Here is an 18119-nt window from a genome sequence, read left to right as displayed (position 1 = left end):
TTTCCCTGTTTTTTCCTGGATGGAGTAACCAACTAGAGATACAAGAAGCCACAAACCAAAGGTAAAGCATCAAAAATAAAATAGCCCTGAGAATAAAGTTTATTAAGAAATTTAATTTAAATTTGGTTTTGTTTCACATAAGCAGTAATTAAAATAATTGAGTAATTAATTAAATTAAGAATTTGCTCATCAATCTCATAAAAGAGAGAAATACAGAGCTTAACAATATATAATGAAAGAAATCAGAACTACCCCAATACTTTCCCACTAGGGGGTTTATAGAATACAAATTAACTGAATTATGTTAATAATTGCAAAAACGCCGAAATATTTGAAAAAAATATATACGTTTTCTATATATGGGCCCGTAATAAGCAAAAAACTCAGATATCTGGATTTATTATGGTCCAGGACAAGGTTTTTTTTGCTTATTTCCCATATACTAATTACTATGAAAAATTGGATACAAATACACCACAAAAATTTAAAGAAATCATTCACCTAACGGTATATAACATTCTATATTAAAAGAAGACTCCATAGTGGCACTAAGTAGCCCCAAGATAGCTTGAGGAAACTCTGTGACTAAAAACTATAACGAAACAGTCACCACTCCAGAAGTTCTATCTGCTTGCTTGTCCTTTTTCACTTTATGGTTCATAATAAATTTCGCGGCTGAATCAAGATTATTTAAGTTAAGCCTATTTTGCAACAACCTATTTTTCCGTTTCTTAGTTTCTAATAACACTAAAATAAGCTTCGTAGAAAGGATTGTTAATAAAACACATGGCACTAGTTTTATCACCACGGTGTATAACATAACACGAGTCTCGACTAAGATTCGTTGACATATTGAAAAATATATTTTTTGTTATTCACGTAAATATCAGTTTGATTTATTAAGGGTTTTATGATTTTACCATTCACGTCTGTTTTGGCTTCGTATTCCTGGATAGTTACAGACAAATAGACCGGTATGCAGACAATCGCACAAAAAATATAAGAACTAATTATCACATATATTGTTTTCCGTAGATCTGCCCAAAATTTCATGATGGGTGGATTTTTCATGGTCAGATATCTCCACAGAGCTAACATAACCGTCAAACAGCACGATATAAAATGAAACAGTTGACTGAAATGGGCATGAAATATGGTAAAGACAGCCCATTCGTAGCTGAAGTAACTCACGTATTTTATTTTGTCTAAATTGAAGTAACTGTGATAAGAGAACGGGATATATTCTATCATAACTTACAAGTCAGCTACAGCTTGTTCAGTCAGGATTAGATTCGTAGAACATCGCATTTCTTTCCTAGTTAGGACACAAATGTTCAATATGTTTTCTGCAGAACCTAAAAGCACACGATGATACTCACAGATCCATGTATCTCGTCATAACTTCTTTGGAAACCCGTCAGGTTTCAGTATTTACCTGTTTCGTTCATTGTGGCATGTGGTTGCAACTTTTGGAAGTTTCGGATTGTTACGATAGTTCCGTAAGATTGATCCTACATGAAAAAAGTCTTTTGACATAACAGAAGAAAAAATATTAAGTTGGAGAATATATTGGCAAATGCACTAATATTCACGCCAAAAGTGAAGAAAGAAAAGAAATTGGAGAATATTCAATATGTCATCGAAAAACCCAGAAATGTCTAGTTACGTCTAGAACTACAGAAAATGTATATGAGGATAGAGAGTTGACAGTTTATAGAACTGTTGTATTTGAAGTTTATATCATTTGTCATTTTGTTAAAGTTGTAAAATTTATAAACTATAGTAATATTATTGTTATTTGAATAAAGTTATTTCAAAGAGAAGTAATAGTATTGAATTGTTAGTTCTCTCTTAGCATGGTCCGACTAAACTTCATTTTAGTCTTATTTTTAATAGTCACAGATAATACTGTCTAAGTTTAATATTGTCCCTACTTTTTACCTAATTGATGTAGAATAAAATTGTTTGTTGTTCAAATTTGTGTAAAACTGTCGGCTTTTTAAATATGAAACAACATTGCGCCTACCTTAAGCTTAAAAGTTATTCTGTTTAGATACATAACAGTAAATTTGCAAAACTATTTTTGGTTCTAAAAACTTTTTGAACCATTTTTAAGACATATTGATGGTGTCAGTCTTAAACTTTTATTGCTACGCATAGAATTACCATATTTTCATTATTTTCTAACTATATAAATGTTATTGCAAAACAAGATCTTTGGAATAAACAAATAGAATAACTTTTAAACTAATTAATGATTTGAATGGATCGGTCTAAAATTTTGGGGGTTTTTTAAGAACCACTATACCCTACTTTGGGCCCAATAATAAATATCTGAGTTAATTTTTTACAATAGTTATAAACAATTAACAATTTTGCTTTATTTTGTATTTTTTAAAGTTACAAATTAATTGTACCACTTTTAGAATCGCCATTTTAAAATTTTTTTATGTTTTAAAAGCGTTCTGTAGTTTTACTGCCAATATTTATATATTAGGCTTTTACTGGTTGGCAAAAAGATTGAAAAAATGACATTTTTACAGTAAATTGTTAATAATTACAAAAGACTCACAAATATCTGCAGAAAATAAATAGGTTTTCTTCATGTATGTCCTGTATTTGTCACAATCCTGCACAGGCTCATTTTTTAGGAATTTCCCTGTAGCAATTATGTGATGATGGAAATAAATACACTACAAAAATATTAAAAAAAACTCACCTAAGGGTATATAACATTCGATATTAAAAGAAGACTCCATCGTAGCACTAAGTAGTCCCAATATAGCTTGGGGAAACTCCGTTATCAAAAACAACAACAAAACAGTCACTAACATTCCAGAGGTTCTATCCGCTTGCTTGTCCTTTTTCACTTTATGGTTCATAATAGGCTTAGCATCCGAATCAAGATTATTTAAATTAAGCCTATTTTGCAACAACCTATTTTTCCGTTTCTTAGTTTCTAATAACACTAAAATAAGCTTCGTAGAAAGTATTGTTAATAAAACACATGGCACTAGTTTTATCACCACGGTGTATAACCAAAACACGAGTCTCGAGTAAGATTCGTTGACATATTGGACAATATATTTTGTATTATTCACGTAAAAATCTGTTTGATTTGATAAGGGTTTTATAATTTTACCATTCACGTCTGTTTTGGCGTCGTATTCCTGGATGGTTACAGACAAATAGAGCGGTATGCAGACAATCGCACAAAAAATATAAGAACTAATTATCACATAGATTGTTTTTTTTAAATCAGCCCAAAATTTCGTGATCGGTGGATTTTTGATGGTCAGATATCTCCACAGAGCTAACATAACCGTCAAACAGCACGATATAAAATGGAACAGTTGACTGAAATGAGCATGAAATATGGTAAAGACAGCCCATTCGTAGCTGAAGTAACTCACGTATTTTCTTTTATCCAAATTGAAGTAACTGTGATAAGAGAACGGGATATAGTCTATCATAACTAACAAGTCAGCTACAGCTAGTCCAGTCAGGATTAGATTCGTAGAACATCGCATTTCTTTCCTAGTAAGGACACAAATGTTCAATATGTTTGCGATAGAGCCTAAAACGCACACGATGATGCTTAAAGGTCCGTGTATCTCTCCGTAACTCCTTTGGAAACCCGTCAGGTTGCAGTATTTCGCTGTTTCGTTCATTGTAGCAGGTGGTTGCAACTTTTGGAAGTTACGAAGTTTACGCGCCGATTTCAACGCTGCGACGAGCGAGATTGCTGTGGAGGCATCGTCGCTGTAGCGCGGTGGCGGTGAAAGTGCGTCTGTTAGCGGCGAGTGTGATATCTTTACCGTACGCCGAGACGTCGAAATCGGCGCAAGCGTTGGAACTTTGTTAACTTTTGGTATACAGGGTTATCTGTTAAGGGTTTATTTTACCGTCTCCTTTAATTATAATAATCTGCAGTTTCATTGGAAATACATAAATGATCCTATTAAGATTAACACTGATAGAAAGGTTCTATTTAATGCGGTGGATTAGTGCGCGCATATTCTTTAGGTTATTTTTCAAAGATTGTAATGTTTGTTTATGCTTTGTCTACTATATTTTCCACTCTCTTCGGTCTTGAATATTTTCTCTCCAGTTTGAAATTTCTATCTTTCGTCCTTCCAAAATTTAACCATAGTTTGTACATCCCTTTTAGCAGCTCCTATCTTCCGCTTATGATCGGTTTGTTGTTAATTTCATCTGGTTCTGGAGTTTTATTTAGTTTTAGTTGTTTTACGACATCTATGAATTCTGGATAGGTAGGTGATTCTTGCTCTGCATCTCTATTATCTGTTATTTCTTCTTGTTCTGCACATGCCCTTTTCCCCGATAAGTTTCCCTGGTAAAATGTGTTCCCAATTTTTTTGTTTAGTTTTATAGTATTTTTTTGTACTATATTGTTGTTGTTTTATATATTCGAACAGTATTTTTTATCCTTATTATTTATTTGTGACTATTGCATTTGTTCAGAGATCCATGTTTCTTTGTTTCGTCTATAGAGCTTCATGGCATCTTGCTTTCCGTCTAGTATATTGTTCTAGATGTTGTTCTGAAGCTATTTCCTTGTGGCATTTTTACGATTAACTGTTTATATGGGGAATAAGCCACAATTAAATTGAAAAAAAAATAATTTTATTAACGTTTCGACGCCCAAATCGGGTGTCGTTGTCAAAATATAAAATACTACTAAATTAAACAAAAATGTTGTTGCTAAGTAAAATATTCTTCTAATAATATTCTTTTGACTCGTTTATATTGGCAATTCAGACCTATATTATATTATACATTTTAAAGTAGAAGACTTTAAAATAATATTGCCAATATTGATGAGTTGCGTTCCTGGGACGACTTTACTGAAAGATAGTTCATTCTATTCAGACTATCCGAGAAACTTAAAACAGTAGGAAATAAATTCAACATTTCAACAACATTCAAAACAACAAACACATTGAGATCTATTCTATCTAAAACTAAACCTAACAATGAACAAGAAAGAACAAAGAATTGCATTTATAAAATACCTTGTGAATGTGAACAATTTTATGTAGGTGACACATCAAGACCATTAAACGTTAGAATAAGCGAACATAAGTCTTATATTAAAAATAGAGAATTTTATAGATCTCAAATATGTCAACACGCATGAAATAATGAACATAGAGTTCAGTGGAGAGATTCAAGTATAGTCCTGAAAGAATCAGATAGTTTGGCTTGATTTCTAATTCGCCAAAAATACTGGTTTAGAGGGTCCCAGGACGACAAGTCCTGCTAGATTTTGTCACATTTGAAGGTGGCAGTATTATGGTTTGGGGTGGTATTATGAGTGGTACATGGACGCCACTACTGGACCTGGAGAGAAGAGTCACTGGTGCTATATACATCGAGGAAGTTTTAAATCCTGTCGTGCATATATTCGGAGAGGCAGTAGGTGATGGATTTGTGTTTATGGATGACAACGCACCTCCTCATTGAACAGCAGCAGTACAAGATTTTCTCACAGAAGAAGGAATATGTACATTACAGTGGCCCTCGAATTCCCCCGACATGAACGTCATTGAACATGCTTGGGACATTCTCAAAACACGCATCAAGAAGCGAAACAATTCCTCTATTACACTTCGAGAACTAAAAGATGCTGCTCGTGAAGAATGGGAGAGAATTCCGCAAGCCCAGCTCGACCAGTTAATCGGCAGCATGCCAAATCGCCTACACGCATGCATGCAGACCAATGGAGGAAGTACTGATTATCCGTTTTATTAAAAATTATTTTTATCTATACTAATTTATTTTTAAATGAAAGTTGTACATTGTAAGTTTTTCACCCCAAGAGGTTAAATAATTTTTTTGCATATCGTTTATCTGGATTTGAGATTTATTTAGTATTGATGAAAATTGAAGCAAAATGGTGTTTAACTATTCAGAAGAGTTTATGTTATATAAAAGTCAATAAAAAGATGAAATATTCAAAACTTTGGGACATGTGTGTAGGTCTGAATTGCCAATATAAATGAGTCAGATTAAATAAATTATTAAAAGAATATTTTACTTAGCAACAACATTTTTGTTTAATTTAGTAGTATTTTGTATTTTGACAACGACACCCGATTTGAGCGTCGAAATGGTAATAAAATTATTTTATTCAATTTAATTGGGGCTTATTTGCTATATAAATAGTTAATCATTGTTCTAGGTTCTAGATGTTTCCCTCTTACAATCTTTAGGCATTTATTTATTTCTAGTGAGGTTTTAATTTAGTTTTTTTTGTGGCAATATTCATTGAACCATGCTTTAGATTTTATGCTTGCTTGGGTCCAATTATTTATTCTGCAGTGTCCTATATCTTCATTTTTGTATATTTTCAAAATAACGGTGGGACACCAATAAGGGTTATGTTAGGTGTATAAAATAGACCAACATAGTGAAAATGATGCGAAACACTTAATCAGATTAGATATATTAGATTATATCTAATATACAGAAATGTAATAATATTATATTAGCACTTTAGTCAAGCAGGCTCATGGTTTCGTTTGCAATCGTCCTTCTTTCCTATTTTGTTCTTCGCTTTTTCTTTCTAATTGCTTACATTGAGATACCTTAGGTCATCAATAACTTTATGACTCCATCTGGTCCTAAGCCTTCCTTTTCCTTAATAACTATTATAGCGCTAAACAAGACTTATCATATTCTAAGTTGGGTCATTCTTTGGATATGTTCTGAGGATCTAAGTCTGTGTTGCCGCATACCAGATTTTGACACAAAAGTTGTGACCATTTTCTTTGATACACTTCGAGAACGGATCACTTTTGTTTGGTTTTTCGTCATCGTGAAACATCCACACAGCAGATGGGCATTTATTTTCCGGTTCGTAGGACTAAATCCAAAATTCATTGCCATCAATACTGTAAACATTTTGTAAGCTTCCTTTGTTGATCAGTTCCAATTTTTTTCGACACCAATTGCCGCGAACCGCTGTTTGCTCTTCTGCGAGCAAATCAGGGATCCAACGGGAAACCAACTTCAGGAGCACCCAGTTCTTCATATAGGATATCTTGGATCGAGGTCTTTGAAATGCCCAGAGATGCCTCTATCTCCCGCGGAATGGGACGTTTCATCGCCGTCAGTTCATCGCCGCCGTTTTGAGGCCGCCGGTTCATCGCCAGTCCATTTCATCGCCGTCCGTTTCATCGCCAGTTAGTCAGTTGATTTTGTATTATGGGAGATGACACGACACGACGTTAAATTATTCAGTTCAAAACTTATGACAATTAAAAAGATCAATAATAATATTATATTTACTGTTCTACTTCCCCTAAATTTTTGTACAGGAATCTTGGGTTCATTTCGAATTTAAGAAACAGTTTCTCTTGGTTGGAAATGCTGACCGTGAAATTTAAAATATTATCATTATAATATATATATTTTATATTATAAAAGTTTAAAAGTCTAGTAAAAGATTAATAGTTCAGAGAAATAAGGGGAAAAATATCATGTTGGTGGCACAACCCCCTCCAGGCCGAAACCAAATTTTTTGAGTAGTATGGACATCTATATTAATAACCTATATGTTTCCTGCAGCCGATTTTGATGATATACATAGTTATAAACAAATGAAGAGCAAAAAACGGTAAATTTTTGCTTTTTTTGTCTATAACCCAAAAGTTAAATATTTTAAACAAATTTGAGAATGAGAAACTCATAAACCGTATAAAAAACTTCAATATGGCTTTCGCTAAATATGTCAATCCTTATTGGTTGCTTAGCAAATTGCCAAATAAATCATACATTTTGAGTTTTTATAAATATTCATAACTTATGTAAAAATTAACTTAGAACGTTCTTATTACACGGAATGCTGAGACTTCTGGTGCTTAAATCGTACCCTAAATTTAAAAACAATTGGTCAAATAGTTTAAAAGGTATTTAATTTGTTTATCCCAAATTAATTTTTTTTGCAACGCTATAAGTCAGAAAATGATGAAGTTACAGTAATACTTTGGATAGTTTATGAAAGAAGAAAATTTATACTATTAATTTAATTAAAAAGAAATGACAAAAAATAATTCTTATTACTGCAAAATTATTTTGCAAAAACATGTGAATTAAAAAAAGGGGGGCTAACTTCGTCCCTAATTGTCGTAGGACAATTGTTTTCTTTCTAAATGTGTATAAAAATTCAGTCATTCTAAATATGAAAAAATAATTTTTCTACGGGTAACGGTTAAAAAGTTATTCTAATTGTTTTTAAGTAAGCAAATATCGACGTGTTTTTGCAAAATAATTTTACACTGTTTAAAATTACTTCTTGTCATTTTTTTTTAATTAAATTAATAGTATAAATGTTCTTCTTCCATAAACTGTCAGAAGTCTTACTGTAACCTCATAATTTTCTAACTTATAGTGTTGCAAAAAGAAATGAATTTGGGATAAACAAATTAAGTAACTTTCAAACTATTTGACCAAATGCTTTGAAATTTAAAATGTAATTTAAGTACCAGAAGTCTCAGCAATTCGTGTAATAAGAAAGTTCTAAGTTAATTTTTACATAAGTTATGAATATTTATAAAAACTCAAAATGTATGATTTATTTTGCAATTTTCTAAGCAACCAATAAGGATAGACATATTCAGTGAATGCCATATTGTAATTTTTTAGACGATTTATGAGTTTCTTACTCTCAAATTTGTTTAAAATGCTTAACTTTTTGGTTATAGACGAAAAAAGCGAAAGTTTACCGTTTTTTGATCTTCATTTATTTATAACTATGTATATCATCAAAATCGGCTCCAGGAAACATAAAGGTTATTAATATAGATTCCATACTACTCAAAAAATTTGGTTTCGGCCTGGAGGGGGATGTGTCACGAGAAAAATCTTATTTCTCTGGACTATAAGTATGGCAACGGGAATGGTCATTTCTCGCATTTCCTAGAATTCCTAATTAATACTAAAAATAAATAATAAATGTAACTGTCAAAAATTCGGAAATATATCAGATAGCGATTAACTGACTGGCGATGAATCGGCCAGCGATAAATCGGCCGGCGATGAATCAACCGGCGATGAACTGGCGGCGATGGAACGTCCTAGACTAGTGATGTAACGAATATTCGTATTCGCATTCGCATTCGCGAATATTCGCATGTTTTTGCATATTCGCATTCGCATTCGCATCCGCATTCGCAAAATTTTAGCGAATGTTTTGCGAATATGAAAACCAGAAAAAAAATAATTTTAAGATAATATTAGGTTAATAAAATCAAAATCAATTCATTTCTCATATTTTTTTATTAAGAAAAGGTAACTTAACGTCAAACATGCAGCTAGTCTCAAATGGAAATATGCAGGACACAGCAGCAGACAAAGAGGCGGAAGATGGAATGAAGTGATAACTCACTGGAGACCTTGGGACTACAAAAGAGAAAGGGGCAGTGTTAACACTGAACCGAGAAGGGTGGAAAAATAAGGGGGAGGCCTATGTTCAACTTTGGACAAATGAAGGGCAATAGATCGATAGAACTTAACCTTGTATAATCACATTATCAGCTTTCATTTTGTTTTATTATTTGGTATTATGTAATAAAGCTAAAGATTCAGATTGATTTACACTAAATATCAATTAACTTTTCATTAAAAATTCAGGAAACATTACAAAAATAGAAACAAATTAAAAAACTGGACATTCGCATTCGCATCCGCATTCGCTAATGTCAGTAGCAGATATTCGCATTCGCATTCGTATTCGCGAATGTTAAAAAAATGACATTCGTTACATCACTATCCTAGACCCATCTCCCGGTATGTTACACGGCGGTCGTCCTTAATGAGCTGACGAACCGCATCATTGTTTTACTGTGTGACTGCTGCTTTGGCTGGACCTGGCCTGTATTCGTCGCTGAAACTGGACCACTTTGAAATTCGAATTACCAGAGAGAAATAGTTAGCTGGTGTGATTCTTCATTCCCGAATACCGACACCTTTTCAGCGAGACATTTCTGTTGGGATAATCCTCTCCGAAAATTGTAAAAAAATATTGCTCGAAAATGTTTTCGGCTATGTCAACAAGAGATTGAGATTTTTATTTGTGTCGGAAGGTTTTATGGGTGGCGCCCTCTAAGCGACTATATGCAAAACCACAGACAAAACTAAAAAGCGAAACCTCGGGCACTAGGACAATTCTACATATTCCTGTTGAAAGAATGGTAACATATCTAGCTAAAATCATTACCAAACTGCCCTGTAAATCAAAAATGCCATTTTATTGTCTGTTTAGTTTCAGTTTGAAACGTACACGTAAATATTTTTGATTGTATGATTTACTCAAAACAATTTTTCAGATCATTGAAGGCTATTCATCTTGTTGGTGGAAATGTTTACCTATTAGCTATTACCTGCTCCATAGTGTTATTTTTAAAATTATTCAGAATGATTTAACGTAGGATTGTTTATAAAACACTGATTTACGCCGATTTTGTAATTAGTTTACAAAGTACAGTAAGAAATTTTAAAAAAATGCTGCCAAATATCTGACAAAAAAATATAAAATGAGGTACGCAATATCTCAACAGGTTTTGCATTGTCCAAATATTGTTGATTCTAAAAAAAATTAAGTTTTCAATCTAATAGCACATAAAACAACATCCAAAAATGTTACTCCACATCCTACCAGATTTAAAACAATGGAAACCTCTGGTAACACCTCCGAGGCTTCTACAATTTGCAAGCCATAACGGATGCTGAGACTAAGGAAGATGAGGGAATTCTACAATTTACAATTCACGTCCCATCTGCTCAGCGCGGTAAAGTTTCAACGAGAATGGTTCCCTTCCTACTCCAATCAGAGTAAACATGTAAATTAAAAATGAATAAGGGTCATTCCATTTCAAATCACTCAATTTTGGAGCAAAACAAATTTTGGACCTCCGATTTGTCTGAAAATTGGTATATAGCTTCTGCGGGATGTAAGAATAAGATATTTAAGGTCAATAAATCTTCTTCTATTTTTTGAAGTTATACTTCTTTACCGGCGATAGAGGGTAAATTTTTATATGGGAAAACCTAGCGACCGGGCGCATGCGCATTATAACTTTGTTCTGATTGGATGTTCAAATGACATGTCAAAAATTATTCAATATGGTGGCTGTGGCACAGCTGTAGTTAGATTATTTATGGTTGTTGCGTTTTAAAATTTGTGTGAAAAGAAACAACAAACAAAAGTTAGTTAATAGTTATACTGCCTTTTTAAATAGTTTTCATATACCTATATTTTTGGACTTTTGGACTATTTTGGACAAGGAAAACTCATTCTAATTTGGTAAGTACCTAGTTTTTATTATAATCATATTGTAATTATACATTTGGATTAGGTTGAAATACATACATTTATTTTCTCAAGAATGCGGATTTTAGAGAGAAATCCCAAATTAGGTTCGATTTTTATTTTTAAATTATGATTTTTTGGCGTAGATTTATTTATCTAGTAGGTATGTAATGCTTTGATTTACATACTTAATTTGATTACCAACAAAAGTTCTACCAATCTTCATCTAATATATTGTTTTCTTACTGTTTTGTTATATTTTTATATTTTCTTCCACAAAATTTAAACTACATAATTTTCAAAAACAATTGTCAAACAGTAAAACGTTCAGTTACCGTATTTTTCCACATGATAAATAATGTGCGATTGGACGAGTGAGTCTACGCTTTGATTACGAGTCAAAGCGGCACGAAATTCAAGGGTTCAATTCCCGATGCAAGTTTTATTTTTTTATGCATATTATGATTGTAAGTATATTTGTTATATAATTTTTTTTTCAGAAAATGCGTATTTAAAATTTTTGCCAACAATTATTATCGTCCAGAAATCATTTTTTCTTTGTGGCATTTTTCAATGTCTTTGTGTGCGTTTTATTCTTTTATATTTTTAAATTTTTGGTATAGTCTTATGTAGTATAGTTTAATATGTAGTAGAAGTATAACTTCTTACGTGCGTACAAAGTACACACACATTCTTGTTTTCTCAAAATGTTATTTTATGCGATTTTACAGTGATTTGGTGTTTATTTATACAAATTTGCATTTTCTATCGTAAAATATCAATGGAAAACATAATGTTTTAATAGAAGGGACTCAAAAATGTCATTATATGGCATTATAACAAGTTACTTTGATTTAAAACAAGCTTTGAATCAAATTTTATAGTGTAGAAAACGTTAAAATACCGTTTTTACATTTTTCTCCATTCCCAAAATACATCATAATCGATTTGGCTGAAAATTTGCCCACAGATAGACAAAATGTAGGACTTTAGGTGATGATAAGGATTTGAATTATATTACAATACCAAAAAAGTTACATGCAATATTATAGTCAAAAATATAGGCGTCTACTGTAAGTAAAATTAACTCGAAAATATCGACCTCACGACAAAAATTGTTAAAAGGAAATTGTAATAATTGTAAATACGATTTATTTGGAACAATTTCAGTTCCAACCATTTTTGTCGAAAAGTAAAAATGGCGGAGATATTGAGCAAAACAGGTTCTCCTTTAAAATCAAGATGGCGGCTAACGTAACGGAGGAATTCATTCCTGATTTTAAATATAGGCTACTATTGACTCCCCTAAAGATCAGAAAAATAAAATTTTGGCCAGTTCGGCATTCAAGGTCAAATGCTATCCCGACTGGACTAATATATACTTTTGAGTCTGATATTACTGCATGTAACTTTTTTAGTATTGTAATATATGGCTTTAGGGAAGGAAAATCAACAGAAGATGCTATTAATAAAGTTTTTAATATAATTGGGGGGAGCACAAAGAAGTATGTTTTGATGATCTTTATAGATGTTTCTGGAGCTTTTGACAATTTATGGTGGCCGGCATTATTCGAAAGACTTCGACAGAAGCATTGCCCCAGAAACTTGTACGGAAATTTCAGAAACTATTGTCAAGACCGATATGCCAGCTTAAGTTGTCTAATGGATAAAAAGACGAGACATATAACTAAAGGTTGTCCACAAAGTTCAGTGTGTGGGCCTATTTTTTGGGACATAATGTTAGAAGAACTGCTGGAACGGTTAGCTGTGGATCCTGAAGTTCTAGGGATCATAGCGTATGCGGATGACTTGCTGCTTATCATAGATGCTAATTCAAGAAGAGAACTAGAAATAAAATCAAATGGAGTACTTGAAAATATAAATGAATGGATGAAAAAAGTTTAACTAACTATATCAGAAACAAAAACAACATATAGCCTTATAAAGGGAAGACTTGAAAGAAATCCAAGTATACAAATAAGGGGGAAAGCAATAAAAAGAACAAAAATAACTAGATATCTTGGTATCATAATCGATGAACCAAGACTCTTTACAAACCATATAAATAGCGTCTGTGAGAAGGCAGCGAAAGTCATGCATTGCATTGCAAACCTAGCACAAAGGGAGTATAGAATTCCGTTCCAGCATATGCGCGTATACCTGAGTACGATACTTGCCTCAATTGTAGGGTACGGTGCAAGTGTATGGGCACACAGACTAACAAATAATACAAATATTGAAAAACTGAATAAAGCACAAAGAGGTTTCCTTGTTAGAATGACAGGAGCCTTCAGTACTACAGCAACATCAGCTTTAACAGTATTGACTGGTGTAATGCCCATGCACTTGGAAACACAAAAACGTGCATGTAGATATTGGCAAAGAAACGAAAATTATGAAAAAATAATACAACTAATGGGAATAGAAATCAGAACAAAAAGAGAATTAGAAGAAATATTAAATAGAAAATGGCAAAACGAATGGGATAATTCCCCTAAAGCAAGACGTCTCTATAATTTTATTCCAAATTTAAATAATATACCAAATTATTTTAACCCAAAAAAAGGATTAATCCATTTTCTTACAGGGCACGGTCAGTACCCTACATACCTACATAGATTTAACTTAAAAGACAATCAATATTGTGAATGTGGAGAAATAGGCACACCAGAACACATAGTATTTATTTGCGAAAGACAAACAAATACACAAGAACTACAAAGAATGAGAAGAGACCTTGTTGGCATAAATATAGAAAGTATAATACAAAATGAAGAATTATTTAACACACTAAATAATTTAGCGGACATAATATCAAAGAAACAATTAGTATTATATAATATTAGACGAAGAAGAAATCAAGTAAATAATATCCAACCTCTATGAATTTGAATAAGAAATTATACAAAAAAAAATAAAATTACATATAAAAATATTAAATAAAATATTGGAATAATTAAATAAATATTTATATAATAAATAATTAAAAATTAATATCAAATATAAAATAAAATAAAATAAATCAAAAATCAAAAAGAAAAATATTAATCAAACAAAAAAAAATTAAACTAAAAACCTGAAATTTTAAAACTCAATGGTCTGAGGCTCACCGAAATACCATTGAGAATATCATAAAGTCGATTAGACCTGCACTTAAAATTATTCGTGACTATTTTTAGATGAATAGTGCTGGCATTTCTCATCTGAGAATGAGAAATGGGAGCACTTTTATAAAAATTATATGTTAAAAAAAAGTAATAATTTATCTTTTGTTTATTAGTTTTTGTTTAGTTGCTGTTATTTGTTTATTAGAATTGTTTACAATTTGTAGTTTTCATAATTAGTAGTAGATTAGGGCTATTGTTAATTAGTCAAATAGAAAAAATTCTTAAAATAATAATATTGTAATAAACTACTGTAATCCCATCAGGAAACGACCTGGATTAGTCACAAGAGGCCAGGTCAATTGTATAGTACTATAAATAAATAAAATAAATAAATAAATATTGTAATATAATTCAAATCCTTTTAATAACTTAAAGTCCTATCTTTTGCCTATCTGTGGGCAAATTTGCAGCCAAATCGATGATGATGTATTTTGGGAATGGAGGAAAATGTAAAAAAGGGTATTTTAACGTTTTTTACACTATAAAATTTCATCAAAAACTTTTTTTGATTCAAAACAACTTGTTATAATGCCATATAATGACATTTTTGAGTCCTTTCTATTAAAATATTATATTTTTCATTAATACTTTACGACAGAAAATGCAAATTTGTTTAAATAAACACCAAATCACTGTAAAATCGCATAAATAACATTTTGAGAAAAAAAGAAGAAGAAGAAGAAGAAGAAGTATTTTTGACCTTAAATATCTTATTTTTACGTCCCGCAGCAGCTATATACCAATTTTCAGACAAATCAGAGATCCAAAATTTTTGGCCTGAGTGATTTGACATGGAATATACCATAACCATTTTCAATTTCGTTACAACACGAAACTACAGCCACGCTATATTCTAGTTCAATCAGAGAGTGCAGCAAGCACCTCTACCGGTTTCGAAACTTATTAGTCTCTCATCAGGAGGCACATATGCTGCTCTCCTGCTACAGTTGGATCAGAGAGAGCAGCATTTGTGCCTCCTGATGAGATACTAATAAGCTTCGAATTCGGTAGAGGTGCTTGCTGCACTCTCTGATTGAACTAGAATATGGCACGGCTGTAGTTTCGTGTTGCAACTAAATTGAAAATGGTTATTCATTTTTAATTGTTTATTATCTTTAGTCTTAGATGAGATAACAGGTAAACTACAGGGTAACATTTCTTGGTGCCGATGATGTAGTGTTGGTAAAAAATACTGAAAAGGGTTTAGATAAAAATAGAGATAGTTTTATATACCTAGGATCGTTATAAAAAGTAATTATGAAAAAGTTGGAGATGCATTCCATAATTCTATACAGGGAGGGATGGATGCAGTGGAAGAGATCTAGTGGTATGTTTTGTGATAGAAAAATTTCAATGAAGCTTAAGGGAAAATTCTAAAAAAAATTCATAAGACCAGATACGATGTATGAAGCTAATGATTTTCTTTCTTCTTTAAATTTCGTCTTCCAATCGGAGGTTGAATATAATCATCACTATATTTACTCTATCTACCGCTGCTTTGAAGATTTCCATGGAACCACATTAAAACGAGTCTCTTAAATTGTTTAACAATGACACTTTCCTCTCTATACTCCTCTTATCTTTCCCTGTATTATCAGTCTTAGCATTTCATATCGCTGTCCCCTCATTACGTGTCCCAGATATTGTAACTTTCTTATTTTTATTGTATTTATTATCTCGTATTCTTTGCCCATTCCTCGCAATACTACGTGTTCATCTTCTTCTGCGTTCATGCTATTCAAAACATTTTTATTTCGAATTTATTTTGAATTTCTTTTGTGGCAGTGTCTAAGCACCAAAAAAGGATGTCATCATTATGGCTCGTTTTTTTAGAAGTGTCCGTACAAAATGTCTGATCCTTGGATTAGCTCAATTATTTGTTGAATGATAATCCCTTTTAGAAGATTCTTTTCATGTTTATCTTTGTATTCGACCGGTATTACACGATACCCAATTTTTCCCTTTTTAAACTCCTGAAAGAAAACATCCAATAGTGCTTTAAAGTCTATTAAAACGTAATAATAAAGAATAATATATATGTAGGTAGCTGTTTTCGGCATTAATTTGCCTCTCGGGGATCCTTTAATAGCATTAAATATTTTATTTTTAACGCTCTCGTTAGTATGGTATGCCTCATTTTATTTGTATCTCAAACATTCTGCGGCTTTGTAGAGTTCTACCGTTCTTAATAATTCAGTGGCTACCTTTACAACGCTTTTTTAATTCACCGCAAATTATTTGGAACGTAAAGTTCCTATTAGCTTAAAATAAATAATAAAATCTAAAGTCGGGATTCCATGGAGTGTGGAGCGGCACGCTTCACCAGGTTACGTCGGCAAAGAGAAATAGAAAATAGATAATAGTGAAAATAAAAGAGAACACGTTTGGGACCCCAAGTTACTGTGAAATTAGTAAATATTTACTTTTTGATAAAATCGGTCGGATGATGTTTGTCCCGTCGATTATAAGGAGTAAACCACTAGTGTTGGCGGTAGGAATATTTGTAAGTTGGTTAATTGATGGTACGTTCGGTTGGATCCCAGCTGAAGAATGTTTGATGTTATAAGTGTTGGAATTCGAGTTAACTAAAATAGATGTGGTCCTTTGTGTGGGATTATAGAACATGTAAAATGAAGGAATAACACAGACCAACGATGAAAAATCTTTTTTGATAAAATTACCTCTATCTTTTGTATTTTAGTGTGCCGATTTCGAAAATCATATTAAAAATGCTGTATCACCCACCATTCTTTCACAATTTAACGTTTAAAATTGCATAATTACATGGTGAAACCAAGACTACTACTAAGGAAAAAGAAGCTTGGATTGCATTCAAAATGTGAAAGACCCTAACTACGGGCTTATATAGTATCTAATTTATTAGATAAGTTTAAAGATTTGGGATGTCTAGTGAGCCACAAAACACAAAATCCACTTTTTGCATGACCATCTTGACGTTTTTCCTAAAAGTCTGGGTGAAGTCAGTGAAGAATAAGGCGAACGCTTCCACCAGGATAGCAAGGTGATGGAGAAAGGATACCAGCGATGTTGGAAAACCAACAGTATGGGTGATTACTGAAAAAAAGGGAAAGAAAATACAAAAGCATTGACTCCTGAAATGATTGTACCGACCTATATTATGACAAGATAAGAATTAGATAGATGGTATTATTCTAATAATGTATCACACTCAACGAAAAAGGTACGTAATATCAATAAAAATGTTAATTCAGGCAACAAACGCAATACTTAAAATTTGTCCAATTCTTGGTTTTATTGGAACAACAAAGCGATGTTCATCAATTCATTATTTTAGTTAGTTGAGCCAATGTATTACGTTTATTGAATGGATGAACATTCATTATGTATACCATAATATCACTTTATTGATATTACGAACTCTGTTCATTGAGTCAACTAAAACTATTCATTGAAACAACAACGTCGTTAATTGACCGACGAAGACTATTCGTTGTGTCAATAACAGTGTTATTTCTCCTAACGTATTTCGTTTATTTCTACAATTATTTCCGTTTATTCTTACAATTAATTCCGTTCATTCCCACAATAAATACGGTTATTGTTACAAGCAACTCTATTCATTCTTACAATGTTTC

At 32.1% G+C, this 18119-nt stretch overlaps 1 protein-coding gene and 1 pseudogene across 1 annotated transcript; both read right to left on the bottom strand.

The window, feature by feature from the left end:
• Window positions 1-485: 485 nt before the first annotated feature.
• On the bottom strand, window positions 486-2177 carry LOC114326084 (G-protein coupled receptor dmsr-1-like; annotated as a pseudogene).
• A 516-nt stretch (window positions 2178-2693) lies between these two features.
• On the bottom strand, window positions 2694-3777 carry LOC114326085 (G-protein coupled receptor dmsr-1-like). The gene has a single exon (XM_028274306.2). The coding sequence runs from the start codon at window positions 3669-3671 to the stop codon at window positions 2694-2696; it is 978 nt and encodes a 325-aa protein (XP_028130107.1). The 5' UTR covers window positions 3672-3777.
• Window positions 3778-18119: the final 14342 nt, after the last annotated feature.

This window comes from Diabrotica virgifera, chromosome 9 (genome assembly GCF_917563875.1).
Source record: "Diabrotica virgifera virgifera chromosome 9, PGI_DIABVI_V3a".
NCBI lineage: Eukaryota > Metazoa > Arthropoda > Insecta > Coleoptera > Chrysomelidae > Diabrotica > Diabrotica virgifera.
Note: the sequence above shows the minus strand (reverse complement) of the source record. Positions and strands in the feature narration are given on the sequence as shown.